Source organism: Bubalus bubalis, chromosome 8, assembly GCF_019923935.1.
Source record: "Bubalus bubalis isolate 160015118507 breed Murrah chromosome 8, NDDB_SH_1, whole genome shotgun sequence".
Classification (NCBI taxonomy): Eukaryota; Metazoa; Chordata; class Mammalia; order Artiodactyla; family Bovidae; genus Bubalus; species Bubalus bubalis.
In genome coordinates this window covers 48873009-48888024 of record NC_059164.1, presented here as the reverse complement: position 1 = coordinate 48888024, position 15016 = coordinate 48873009, and the positions used below count along the sequence as shown (strand labels likewise).

Genomic DNA, 15016 nt, shown 5'->3' with positions numbered 1-15016 from the left:
TTAGTATTTTTTTTTCAAGCATATACCCAGACACAGATAAAAGCAGTTTACAAACAAACCCTGTCCTGACTTCTGGTTGAAGGGCTTGTGGTGTTGGCAGCTGCCCAGCAGCCTCTGAGAGTCACCTGTGTCCTAACTCCCATCTCATTACAATGCCTTGTCCTCAACCTCACTGCTCCTTGGAGGTCAGGGCTCCTTCCACTGGAGGCTTTCACTGGTGAGACCTTAAACTGGTTCTTTAGATAGCTCAGGGGCTGGTGCCATAGAAAAGAGGGCCAGGAGATTGAAGGACAGACAAAAGAGGAAGTAGTATGTCCAAGACACAAAGGTAGGAAGCAGCATGGCTCCTTCAGGGAACCGTAAGTTAGGCCGCCAAGAATGGTGAGAAAAGAGAGGAAGTTGAGTTTGGGAGGACCAGTATGATGGCTGATCTTAAATGCTATGGATATTAACCCTCAAACCAGGAGCTCTTAACCTGGAACTGTAGTCTCTTAAGAGGTTGATGGACGGGTTTAAGGAGCTCCATGAACACCCTAGTGTTATATACAAGAGATATGTATTTTTCAGGGGAGAGTTTATGGGCGTCAGACTCTCAAAGGGGTGATGTGAAGAAACCTGGAATTATATAGAGGGCCTGAAGGGGACAGCAGCTGAGAGGTGAGGAGGGAAGGGATATAGTTGAGGTTACCACAGTGGATGTGGCAGAATTTCATGTTCCAGAGATGGTAAAAATGAAGCAGAGGGAGAAATTCCAGTTGACTACCTGGTTTCTGGCTGTAATGACAGGAGGGTTTAGGGAGCGTGGTAGGTTAGGTAGAGAAGGTAACGATCATGGAGGAGGACTGCCATCATCCCTCATCCTCATGAGGAAGGGGATAAAAGACCAGGCATGTTTCCCCTGGTAATCAGCCAGCCTCTGCCACAGAGATCCTGATTCCCTGCAGGCCTTCCCCAGAGCCAGGGGTTTGCCAGCAACCGGGCTGTTGTCCATCACCATGAGATGCTGGGCATCTGTCAGCTCTTGGGATAAGAGCTCCTCTGCACCTGGACAGGCTGGCTCAGGCCCAGAGCCTAGCAAGCAGCGTGTTCTGACTGTTTGCAGACTCCTGGTTTGTTGGGGAAAACAGTCCTTCATGGCCCAGAATGTAACTGCTTCTACTTGCAGGTCTGGTTAGATTACTAGTTCTGCTCAGTTACTAGTTTGCTTTTATTAAGACCCCATTCAAGAAACAAACAAGTACTGTCTCTTTAAAAGAACAACAACAATATTAGTTTGAACGTTAGTTTGGGTCTGTATCAAGGCAAAGTCCTTATGTATTTGGAAAGAATGGTTTTAATGACTTTAGACGGAAATGGTGAGGCAGAACAGGTTTCTATTAACATATTTTCAGCTGAATCATGAATAAGAATTAGTTATAAAAATTTTGATGCATAGTGTAGATCTGATGAAATATGTCACTTTAATGCAATTTGAAACATTCAAAAACCTTTGTGTTGACTCTACTTCTCATTTAAAGTCCCCAGCGCTCCATCCTCTTTGAAGATTGTTAATCCAACACTAGATTCTCTCACTTTGGAATGGGAGCCACCAAGCCACCCGAATGGCATTTTGACAGAGTATACCTTAAAATATCAGCCAAGTAAGTTATGGGGAGAAAGAAATTGGGGAATATGGCTTAAGAAGGAAAAGATCTTAACAGTTATCTTAAAATACAAACGAGTTGTTTCCTTACAGCTGTAGAATATATATATATATATTCTATATATATGAAAGTGTATATATATATATATATACACTTTCAACTGTTCTAGAAGGAACTTCAAATCATACTTTTTAAATAAAAATTACATATATGCTTTTGAATATAAATGATCTGTAGAATAACACAAACCTTGAGCATGGGGTTTAGGGGGGTACTATCGTTACATATGTGGGCATTATGTAGAACCAGAAAATGGGAAGAAAAGGGGTACATTTGGCACAAGGCCCCTGAAGACAAGTTTAGGGGTTATTTAAGAACACATGACTCCATCTGCAAAAACAGAGATTAGAAATGCTATTGAGATTCAGCTATAAAATTCTCCCATCTTAGAAGCCAATGGAGACTTTATTTCCCCTTGTTGCACCATGTTATAGGAATTTTTTAAATGGTTAATCCCATAGTTTATTTTTTATATTTAAAAGGCTTGCAAAAGCAAAATTAAATATCTGTCTGTGTCTGTGTATATATATTAAATATCTGTCTATGTATATGTGTATAAAATTCTCCCAGCTTAGAATCCAATGGAGACTATATTTCCCCTTGTTACACCATATTATAGAAATTTTTAAATGATTAATTCCATAGTTTATTTTATATTTAAAAGGCTTGCAAAAGCAAAATTAAATACCTGTCTATGTATGTACATATATACTTACATAGATGCATTTGTATTATAATCACAGGGTGAATCCTGAGATCCTTCTCTTTTTTGTAATCTTTATTGGAGTGTGTTGATTTACAGTGTTGTGTTAATTTCAGGTGTACAGCTAAGAATGATTCAGTTATATACACACACACACACACATATATATATATATATATATATACACACACATATATATATACACACACATATATCCACTCATTTTTTAGATTCTTTTCCCACATAGGCCAGTATAAGGATATTGAGAAGAGTTCCCTGTGCTATACAGTAGGTCTTTATTAGTTATCTATTTTATATATAGTAGTTTGTGTATGTCAATCCCAATCTCCCATTTATAGGACTAGGTAAGGTTATCAATTATGTTGGACAAAGAGTGAGTAAGGTTACACAAATCAGTGTAATCCGGGTTTAACATTTTGGGTTGATGCATTTATTTATGATACTGTTCCTACAGCAGTGAATGGGGAATGACTTTGTTTTTTTAATGGGGGAAAATTGGTTTCCAACATTATGTAGGTTTCATGTGTACAGTACTGTTTTGACTTCTGTATACACTACAGCTTCTGTATGTACTCTTCCGTATACACCACTAGAAGTTCAGCTTCTATCCGTCACCACACAGTTGACCCTATTACCCATTTCCCCTTCTCCTGACACACCTTCCCTTCTGGTAACCATTGCTTTGTTCTCTGTCAATGTGTTTGTTTTTGTTTGGTTTGTTCATTTACTTTATTACTTTATTTTGTTTATGTTCTTGTTGACAGTTAATAGCACACATGAATTAGGCCCTCTGGTAGATCTGAAAATTCCTGCCAACAAGACCCGCTGGACTTTAAAAAATTTAAATTTCAGCACTCGGTATAAGTTTTATTTCTATGCGCGAACAGCAGCAGGATCAGGAATTCAAATAACAGAAGAAGCAATAACAACTGTGGATGAAGGTAAGCTGGGTATGTATAAAATCCATGTAATTAGAAGTATCATGAGACAGAAATCATGTTTTTTCTTTCCTTCTTACCGTGGAAGTATCCATGCTACCCAACTAATACAAACATGTATTAGTAACTTCTCTTTCTGAAATATATATAAAAAATGATTTAATTCATACTGGAATAATGATTTGCTGTTTGTTTTTTAAGTCCCTTTTAAACATGTATTAAAATATTAAAGTGAAAAAAAAAAATTAAAGTGAGAGTAGGAAATTACAACATTTTGCCACACTTGAATTCACAGTTCAAGACAATGTTTTTTCCCAGTCTACAACTTTGCATATAGATACACACACACATATACGTACATATATGTGTAACACACATTCATGCACACACAGACATGCAGACCTATACACAAATAAATACACGTGATTCTGGTTATGGTCTAGATTCATCAGAAAAAATTTGCTAGTCTACATACTGATTTAGATTTTCTGGCAAGGAAATCAAAACAGTTATTAAATAATGCATTTACTTTTATGTTTGAGCATGGGACTTCATAGTTTGCTATGCCATCTGGTACAGAGAAAGCAAAAGAGCCTCATTAAAGTATTTAGGAAAGCAAAGAACTCTTCCTTTCATACTTTTAAAAATGATTTTGAAAAACTTTAGATTCAGTAAAAATGATAAAAAAAAAAAAGTAAAAGATTTTGCATGCCTCTAAATTATAGAACTGCTTAAGGGTTATTTATTTGATTATCTTCCATAACATTAGAAATTGAAATTTGGTTTGAAATCTCCTAAGCATCTTACATAAGCATGAATAAAGCACTTTAAGTAATGTGGGGATTTGATTCCTGGTAAGTTTGGGAACACCAGCATACCCTGCGGTGGTACACTGATGTGGTACACTCCATTCTTCTTGCATGCTTTAGCATTTTAAGAAGTGTTTTATGTAGCTTTACATGCTAACTATATAGTGTCCTGTTTCTGTTTCCCTTCATGAAAGCTGGTATTCTCCCACCTGATGTAGGTGCAGGCAAAGGTAAAATAATTTATCTGCATGACTTTCTACATGTGTGAAATTTGCCATGTTAACCATGGGGAAGTGCAGCATGGGTTCAAAGTGAAAATAAAATAAGCTCTGAAACGCCAACAGAAAGATAAGATCCTGCAAGATCTTGACTTTAAAATTCATGTCTAGCCTTTTTTTACAAAGAGAAAGCCGCACATTGAATTCACCTTTTCTCAAGACTTATCCCAGGTCCAAATCCTATTCTTGGCTTTTAATGCTAAGGATTGTGGCTGGATCAGACATGACCCAAACTGTGACTTTATCACAGCCCCTCATGATGACCATGCTGTCTATGAAGGGCTCAGAAATACTAGCCCTGTGATGAAAACAGCCAGTAAGAAATCAGATCAACTGAGCTTCCCGTTCTAATCTGATTTAGCCGTCCTCCTAAACTCAGTGTACACATTGCTGGCATCACACTGCACTGTCCACTTGGAATTTTGACTTCGCTGTACGCTCCAACTGGTCCAGGACTGAAAGTCTCCCCAGCGGGGTCCCCTCTGAGCAATGTTAGGCAGCCCACATGCTCTACTCAGCTGTGTTACTCCATTTCTGTCTTCACCAAACTACACCAAGTCTCTCTTCTCTGGGGAAGCACCAGCAATCACAGGGAATTACTTTTGTTCTCCTTTATTGCTCACAGATCTCTGGGTGAGGAAGATTGGTTGGGAGAATGGTGCTTGAATGAGCTGTAGTTATTTCTTCCACCCAGAGATTCCCTCAGTCTTTGACTCTTGGCAGATCCGTCAGCTTTTTAGTGAGCAGTAGAGACCTCCCTCCTCACTGGGCCCTGTACCCATGGAGAACACCCCTGGCCAGGGATTTTCTTGGACTTCGACAGACCAAATAAGTACAAATGGGAATGAAGAACAAGTCAACCAAAATAAATAAGCACTTTGCCCTAAATTGTTCAAATATTAGGAGCTTGGACCTAATCTTATCTTTTCTTTTCTTACAAATCTGATACTCAGAGTCTTGGTAAATTATAAAATGTAGATCAGCTAGATTTCAGAATGATAGAGTAAGAACTATGGCTATTTTCAATCAACTTAACAATGTTTTATAGGTGTTTTTAGACTCCAAAGAACAAAGTTGTAAAAATTCAAAATTTTCACAAGAGCATATAAGGATGCGAGCCTTTCTTTTTTATGCATACTTTTTTCCAGGGATGGTTACATGTCCATTAAAATCCTTGGTTGTTTTACAATAATTTGCTGCTGGGCTCCCCTTAGACCCTTTCATGGGACCATTCCAGAGAAAGCCTGGCCTCTTTCCCTGTGCAGCAGCCTGTCACTGGGCTCTGCCTAGAGGCAGTAGCTGAGTAATTGAGCTGTGGCAGGATTGTCTGCGTTTTCCACTGACTTGTCATATTGGAAAAGGACATGCATGCCAGTGGAAAAAATATCACCCGCTGATTTTAATGAATTAAGATGAACTAAAAGAAATCTTAATTAAAATAGTTGCGGTTTTACCATTTGATGTTACTAAATTGAATTCTGAATTACTTCTTATTATAGAGATGAGCAAAAATAGAGTCTCAGAAGGTTCCTGAAGCCCCCAGTGTTGAAATCTGGTGGAACTCAGATAAGATTATGGTGTTTAAAATTTTTTTAAAAAAGCTAAATCTAACCTTCTTTTCTATATTGTTTCATTTAATAGTATACCAGTAATTAAACATTGGTTACATAAAGTGATGATATTTAACCATGATGAGACTTGAAAGTGCTGAAGAATAATTTGTCTCCCTGGGTTGTCCTTCCTTAAAATATTTCTTTTTTCATTCTAGGAATGAATTCTATTCTCTTCTCTGTTTTCCTTCTTCATTAAGATAGATTTGAAATTTACATTTTAAAATTTTCTTACAGATTTTAAGAGATGTTCATGAAACCCAAGCTTTCAAATATAGAATTACAAAATGATTATCAAAATCATGAATTAGAAACCAAGAGAATTCAGTTAGGTGTATTATTCTAAGCTAACCCTTTTTCTTACCACTCTTCTGAGTTTGAGCATGGAAATAGGTACTCTTACACTCTTGAGGTCTTCAGGAGTCACTTCTTTTGGTCTTTGGTCAGAACTCTCAATACTGGTGTAAGAAATTGTAGTCATTTGGCTGCCTTTGTTCAATTTCTATGTCCCTTTCAATAGTTCCAGGGTCTCTGGGGAAACAGACCTGTGAAGGCATCTGTAGAAATGAACTGAAAACACATGGAGAATGGATTTGACTTATGGTCCCAGTACTGCTGATGGATAGACACTGCTTTATCTATGGATTATTACCTACTTTCTCACCTTGGGAGCAGGCATCAGAGCATTTGTGTGAGGTGACCAGTTCGGGCAAAGGAATAGGGAAAAACTAACTGGCAAGTCAAGAACTGAACCTAGTTCTTGACTGAATCAGCAGCTGACTGTGGTCAAACAGGACAGCAGAGGAGAGCTCTGCCTAAGGGACTGGTGACGAATCCTCTCTGTGGTCAGACTCTCACTTTATCCGTATACCAGAGTCAGTCCCACAGCTACTGATCAGGTCAAGAAACAAGGCCAGTGAGTCAAAAGCAAGTTTAAAGTGCACAACTTTATTTGGCCTGGACCAAACAAAACCAAAAACAAACAAAGGAATAACCCCTCTCCCCGCTCCAAATCCCCAACTATAGAGAAGGTTCAACAGCTCATGTCTACCTGGCCCAGAAAAAGCTCCAGCCCTTTTTAAGGCTCTGTGTGTTGGACAGTAAGGCAATTTCTGCCTTTGGTGTGCTTCTAATCTAGCAGGTAAGACAACACATTAAAAAAGAGTGAAAATAGATGGAACTGGAACAAAACATTATCTGATCTTAGAGGAGTGAACCATTTATTTTGCCAAACAGGATCAGGAAAAACTTCCCAAGGAAAGTAATGTTGAACTGGGCTTTGAAGGACAGATGGAATTTTGGCAGATGAATCAGGAAGGTGGGTTGTATAAATTCTTGGGAGGTGGCATAAACAACGTCACAGGGTTTAAAAACCCACAGGATATTTGGGTTAAACACAGCAGTCCACCTGTGGGCAGAGTAAGCCATCCACATCTGAAACAGGGAAGTGACAGAATCAGAGATGTGGTTTTGGAAGTTAAAGCTTAGTTAGCTCTGCTGGTGGTCTCTGCAGAGAATGACTTACAGTAGGAAGAGGGATTAGATGCAGACTAGATAAAGCCCAGTGGAGAAATGACACCAGCACATCAGAGGTCCTCAAGAGTGTTGGTTCAGTAAGTGCATGACTGGGGATTAGAAGCAAAGAGGGTTAGAATTCTCTGTAATAAGAAGGGCCCAACAGGATAACCTTAGGAAATTGTACTGTCTTCTCTGGGTATCTTTAATAATCAGCAAAAAAAGAAGCAGCAGCAAATTGCTCTTCTGTTGGAAGGTATGGTTCTGCCTTGAACATCTTCCATAATTACACCAAGACTACATTCCTCAGTTCCGTGATTCCAAAGTTTTGAGGAAAATTAGTGTTTTGCCTGGATTCTTAGCCACTGATGCTTTAGATACAGGGAATGTTTTAACTGTGTCTCTGTTGATTGATCATATTTTTATTACAATTCCTTTAAAAGGAATACCTCGGACAACTAAAATCAGTTAGGTCCACAGAAGGACCCTGTGTAATTCCATAATCAGTTTTGCTTTCTGCTGCCCCCCATCTTTAGCACAGAGGGGCATGCAATATATATGTGAGGGTGAATTAGATCTCAGAGGTCAAATGCATTATTGAATTTGTTTAATATACTTCTCTTTTTGATTCTAAGAAATGCTATTTCATTGAATTTATTTCGGTAGAGGCTTTGGCTTCTAAATTATATAACATAATTTGGAATTTAATTTCAGAGCTTGAATAAACCCATTCCTGCTTTTTGGTTTACTATCTTAGGATATTTCCCCTGGGATAATAATCTGATTTATCACTGTTTAACTACTCAAGTTAATATAGCTATACCTATGTCATTTTTACTGTAGGCCATTGTGGTAAGGCTGATAGAATTGTCAGGCTCAGGTAGCCAAATAACATCTTTCAATGACTGTAGATGTCATCTTAACTAGGTGGCAAGCATGTAGCATCATGTAGGTTCCATAATCTGATGTTTCAGGAAGCTGCTTAGATTCAGTTCAGCTTAGTTCAGTCACTCAATTGTGTCCGACTCCTTGGGACCCCATGGACTGCATTACGCCAGGCTTCCCTGTCCATCACCAGCTCCCGGAGCTTACTCAAACTCATGTCCATTGATTCAGTGATGCCATCCAACCATCTCATCCTCTGTCGTCCCCTTCTCCTCCCACCTTCAATCTTTCCCAGCAACAGGGTCTTTTCCAAGAAGTCAGTTCTTCACATCAGGTGGCCTTAGTTTAGATTACACTATGATTTTCTCAGAACGTGGTATGTAATAAACAGTCGTCAAGTAAAATTGTCTTGCTCTCTGGACTGTGTCCAGAGAAATAGTTCTTATTCATTTTATTTCTTGTTTCTTCACTTCTGCTAACTAGTATTGAGCATTTTCTTTGCAGCTTCTTTTTCAGTGTACCCTAACTATCCAACCTTCTCCAGGGCAGATGCTTCTCACCTGGGGCCCCTGAATTTCCCAGAGGCAGATTCTTAAAGAAATCTGTGACTCAAAACACATCAGAAGCCACTACTCTTTTTCTTATCTAAACACCAATTCATTAAAGGCCTACACTGAGATGATAAGTAGCATGGAAAAGCAGCCACTAGTGTTGGGTTTGACCTTGCAGTCTCATACCCTGTGACCTCTGCCCCTAGCATTGTCAGCTCCCCATCCCCACTGTACATCAGTACATGGAGACTGATGTTCTCAGACTGTCCCTCGTGGACAACAGTTTATAGTGTTTAGGACCCACATCATAGAACTCATACATTTTAATACGTGTGTGTCATTATTTCTGATTTCTCATTTATTTCCCAATGCTGTAACTTAAGAAACGAAAACCTTTCTAAAGTGCAGTAGAAATGAACTCTGTTAACAATCAATTTCATTTGACTTGAACAATTTCAGAGTACTTAAACTTATTTTACATTGTGTGTGTGTTTGATTTTGCAATTTGACTTGTCTGTCTATCTGTTTTATTTTTTCTATTGTATATTTATTTTAAGCAGTATACCCCGGGATCAGCAAACTTACTACTGCCGCTACTGAGACCTCAGCCAATATCAGTTGGGAATATGAGGGACCAGAGCTTGTGAACTTTTATGTTGAATATGGTGTAGCTGGCAGTAAGAAATGATTTCATTACCTGGGTTTTAATTGGGGGGCTATATTTGAAGAGATTGAGAACATCTTCAGGATGTACTGTGGATCGTCTGGAAAAATAACTTGATCTAAATAAATGAATCCAATGTATGTGAAAAAATTAGAGTGAACCATCAACCTATATATTTTATACATAACTAGGAGTCTCGTTGGTTCATGTTATGAAATACAAGGGACATAATAAGTTCCATTGCATTTGTTATTTTTAGATTGTGGTACTTAAAACTCTTTACCCATGACTTGTAAGTAAGAATAATAAAAAATAATTTTATTTCTATGTTTAATATATTCCCAAGTCAGGTACTCTACTTACATCCTGGCCACATCTACTAGGAGATGGGGCAACTTTCATTTTCAGAGTGTATGAGAACCCAGTCCTCCTCCTTAATACAGTGCTCTGCACTTAATGAGCTGGGTGGCCAGTGAATGTTTGTGACAAAATTTTGAATATAGTTCGACTTTCTGTTTAGGCCCTTATTGTGCAAGTAAATATTAAAAAAAAAAAAAAAAAAAAAAAAAAAACCTATGAGTTTAGAAACACCAGTACTTGAGAAAGATTGAATCTATAACTTGGGTAAATTTGAAGGCATTTAAGTTTACTGAAAGATTTGTCTTGTGAATAAAAAAAAAAACAAAACAGTTCTTTCCATAGTTGGATCAAGCTGTTTAATGTATTACAGTTCTTTTCATAAATATCATTAGAGAAATTCAGTAATTTCACAAGGCAAGGTAAAGATGAAAAAGTTTCCTTTGTGTTAAAAAGATGTAATCCAGTGGGTATATATGCAGTTAAAATGTCATCTGATATCCAGTTGATTTTTCTTTGAGGACGTTGTCATGTAGCTGTTCATTTTCATGGATTTATTTGACACAACTCAACTTATATCCCCTAAAATGATAAACTGAAGCACCTTAGATTTTGTCTTTTGCCTATAATGTGTATTTTCCTTTCTTGAAGCATTAAATGACTTCCGTTCCCTTAAAACATTCCAATATGTTGTTTTTGCAAAATTTCCATAGGCAAAGAAGAATGGAGGAGAGAAATTGTAAATGGTTCTCGGAGCTTCTTTGGGTTAAAGGGTCTAATGCCAGGAACAGCATACAAAGTTCGAGTTGGTGCTGAGGGGGACTCTGGTTTTGTGAGTTCAGAGGATGTGTTTGAGACAGGCCCAGGTGAGGTGCAGACCACACCAGTTCTGGCTCCCAGTCAGAAGTGAAGCCACCCAGTGCTCCAGTTGGAGATGGGAGGCTGATGGAGCCGTATTGTGGGTAGGGCTGAGAGTGTCTATGGGGCCCAGTTGGGTGGCGAGTTGGGTTTTTAATTGTCTTTGGCTCTTTATATCAAATGAATTACAGAATTGAGGAAATCACCTTCTAATCACATTTTTGCCAAAACCATTACAAAACCAGAGGTAAATATGATTCTTAACCTACATGATTTAGGTGACTCAATTTTTCACATCATTTATATGTCTCAACTTTCCCTCAGTTAGAACAGAATTTTTGAAATGCTTTAAAGCTGAAACAGCTCATTGATAAAGTCAGAATTTTTAATGTCAAAATGGACTGTAATCCAACCGAACCCTGCAGTTTGTGTGACAACTGATGTGAAGAATATTAAACTGCTGTAGAACAAAAAATTATTAAATTCGTGTACTTCATTATCATACCATATTTGACTGCTTGTATATATTTTAGTTAGGTGAATATTATCAAAATACACAAGAACATTTAAGTCTCTAAAATAAAGAAAAATGTTCTTGTAAGGTGTAAAAATATCCATATTTCCTCATAAGATGGAAAATAATCCCTATTTGCTTCAATTTAAAGGGTTGTGTGGTATGTGTTCATTTTATGATTCATAAAATCATGTTATATTCACTCATTTCATGCATTCTTGGGGAAATGTTGCATTTCCTGTAGAACCCATAGGAAAATATGTATTTTTTTGTGTGTCTTTCCTTACCCAAGCCTCATGATTTTTAAACTCATTTCTTCTAATTTAGAAAAGAACATGAGTGGTTTGAAAAAAAGAAAAACCATAGGTAATATTTAAGAACATATTAAATAAATGTAGTATTAAAATACCTTATGAAAATATTCATATGCTAAAATCATAATGCTTAAGGAAAAATATTTTTCTGTTATTCTCTTCTTTGTACTTTCATATCCTTAAGTGTACAGAGTTCTAGGAAAATTCCGTATTAAAAGAGGAATTGCCGTTCACAGCCAGCAGGACAAGGTGTTTTTTATTACTGAGAACTTTTAATTTCAAAATACTAAAAGCTCAATTATCTATTCTGTCCATATAGAGTTAGGATGCTAATAATAGTAACAGCCCTAGTATTAGCATTTATTCAGTGCTAATCTCAACTAGGTGAATGGTTTTCTTGGCTTTTCTCATTCAGTCCTTACAACGACCTTGTGAAGGAGACTGTTATTACCCACTTCCACCCCATGTCAACAACCAGTAATGAGAGGTGAAGGGCTTGCCCTATCACCCAGCTAGAATGCAGGAGAGCTCATATTTTCAACACCAAGAATAAGCTCTCTCTACACGCATGTGCTGCGATTCATGGGGTCACAAAGAGTCGGACACGACTGAGCGACTGAACTGAACTGAACTGACAAACACCCACCATTTAAGGCCACAGAGGCCCACATCCCAAGGGGAACAGGTTGTCTGCAAAGTGACCACTTCACGAACTTCCCTGGCAGTCCAGTGGTTAAGAATTTTGCCTTCCAGTGCAGGGGGCACTGGTCAAGGAGCTAAGATCCCACACGGCCAACAAATAAGCAAGAACAACAGCAGCAAAAATGACCATTCTGTTCAGCTCTTGGAATGTCTTTCCATCTATTCTGGACCCTTCATGGTCCCAGCGTGCTCCTACTTTGCAGATCTAGCTAGAATTAGATTCCATTCACAAAATCAAGTTACGGCATTTTCTAGGACGGAAAGCAAACGAAACCCATTAGAAAACAATTTGTCTTTGATGTGGTTATACCTACAATAATAGCAGCAGCTGGCAAGTAAGTTTCAAGATGAGCCCTCAGGGGTGGGCCATTCTTGTGTGTCAGCAATGGAGAATAGGATAAGGCCACAACCAGCTATTGTCACCTTTGACATGTAAATATAACTGTTAAGAGAATCAGTTCAGTTCAGTTCAGTCACTCAGTCCTGTCCGACTCTGCATTGCAACCCCGTGGACTGCAGCACACCAGGCCTTCCTGTTAAGGGGATAAACATCCATTAAACTGCAGTGACCTTACTTAACATATTAGCTCTAGGATGTCAGATGCTGTTGATCCAGCTTGCTGGTCCCCCTAGTTTCTCTGTCTATCCTGTAGGGCTGTGGGATGAACTGTAGAGTTCATGATCTTCTGCTACTCTTGATTCTCACTCCAGCTAGAGTTCAAGGTGCGAATGCTAGTGCCTGGCATGGAAACATAGCATCCTGGCTGAATTTTTAATTCTCTGTGTGAATGAGTTGCTTCTCTCTCTGAGTTCTGTTCATTTTAGAAACCTAGACTCAACTCAACTTTCACCCGTGCTTGTTTCGTGACTCTTCTTAGCATGACACCGTCTCTTTCTCTGATACTGGTTTTTTAAGATCTGTTTCTTTGATTATTTGTCTGATATGAACCATTTTTATTAAGTCTTTATTGATTTTTGTTACCATATTACTTCTGTTTTGTGTTTTGGTTTTTTGGCCATAAGGCATGTGGGATCTTAGCTCCCCCACCAGGGATCGAACCTGAACTCTCCTGCATTAGAAAGTGAAGTATTAAATCACTGGACCACTAGGGAAGTCCCTAAGGTCTATTTCATAATTTCCTCCTATGGCACACACTGCAAAACAAGGCTAGAGATGATATCCTGCTATTGTGCTTCTTACCTGCATGTTTGTTAAGACTCCTGCCTCTTTTTCTTGCTTTCTCACCTCTTTCCCCCAATCACTGAGTCTCTTCTCTTCTTTCACAAAAGATTTAAAACAGATTGAAATTTACTGGGCCCAACAGTTTGGGTTTTTTGCCCCCAGTGGGTTCTGGTTTTTTCTGTTTGTTTGTTTGGTCAACTGCCTCCAAACTTTGACCAAAGTAATTTTTTTCCCTTTTTAAACATTTCTAACTATTTTAACTCTTCAACAGGTCACTTTTATACATAATGGATTCTTCAAAAATAGCCATTTATCTCACTCTTTTTCTTTCATGTTTTAAAAAAATTTTTTTTAATTTTATTTTATATTGGAGTATAGTTGAATTAACAATATTGTTTTAGTTTCAGATGTACAACAAAGTGATTCAGTTGTACATATACATGTATCTGTTCTTTTTCCAGTTAGGTTATTACAGAATGTTGAGCAGAGTTCCCTGGACTATACAGTAGGTCCTTATTGGTTATTTGTTTTAAATATAATAGTGTGTATATCTATCCCTCCTCCCATCTTTCCCCTTTGGTATCCATATGTTTGTTTCCTAAGTCTGTGAGTCTGTTGTCTTCCATGCTTATTTTATGATCCTAAGTACTCAAGGACATTTTCCTCAAAGACCTACTCCCACAGAATGCAGGTTAAACATGAGACAACAAGCAAGGTGACAGAGAAGACTGTTGTTAAGACTAACTTCTAGGAAACAAAATCAATTTCATGTCTCTGGTTTCTTTTCTGTTTTCATATTCTTTAGGTCTGTCTATTTGTTTAATGTATTGCTATATGGCTTATTCAACTAATACATGAATAGATTTTTACTGTAAAATTTTTAAATAAAAGGACAATCCTCTGTTGCTCCCCTACCCAATCCTACTAACTCTTATTCAGGAAGAAAAAAACCTCACAGCCTTCATTGTGTATATGTGTGTGTGCGAGAGAGAGAGATGCACAGCAGTGGCCTTGACTTGGATTTGTAGTAATATGTGCATTTTAGTTAAGATGATTTTGGAATGTCCTGTAACATTTAAAGTCTCTTATAGTCATTCTGGACTTCATATTCCTTTTTATGTGGATGGGAAATCAATAAAAGCTCTTTTCATAATTTTTATTTTACATAATTTTTATTTTATGTCAACTTCTGGTACACTTGAAAGTGTGTGTGAGCATACACACATATGCACCTCTTAACATCCTGTATCTGCCCAGTCTTAAATAGATGGGGCAGTGAGACATACTTTTTTTCTTTAGACACAGGGGCAAAACACAAAGTCAACTTGGAGGTTCCTTTATCAGCTGTCAAGAAACATTTCCACTTTGTGCATAGCTGCATAGCCACAAACCACCAACTGGCAGTTCAGTT

General features: G+C 37.9%; 1 protein-coding gene across 26 annotated transcripts in view; it reads left to right on the top strand.

Annotated features, from left to right (window-relative positions):
* NRCAM (neuronal cell adhesion molecule) overlaps window positions 1-15016 on the top strand; it is a 325353-nt gene that overhangs the window by 290297 nt on the left and 20040 nt on the right. For 12 of the 26 annotated variants that reach the window (XM_044946603.2, XM_044946605.2, XM_044946609.2 and 9 more), the window contains 3 exons: window positions 1518-1640; window positions 3192-3368; window positions 4369-4404. In XM_044946603.2, coding sequence (XP_044802538.2) covers window positions 1518-1640; window positions 3192-3368; window positions 4369-4404 — 336 coding nt within the window. Of the gene's footprint in view, window positions 1-1517; window positions 1641-3191; window positions 3378-4368; window positions 4405-8569; window positions 8579-9573; window positions 9691-10747; window positions 10901-15016 lie in introns of all 26 variants that reach the window. The other 14 variants (XM_044946608.2, XM_006046414.4, XM_044946613.2 and 11 more) reach the window with 3 other exon arrangements.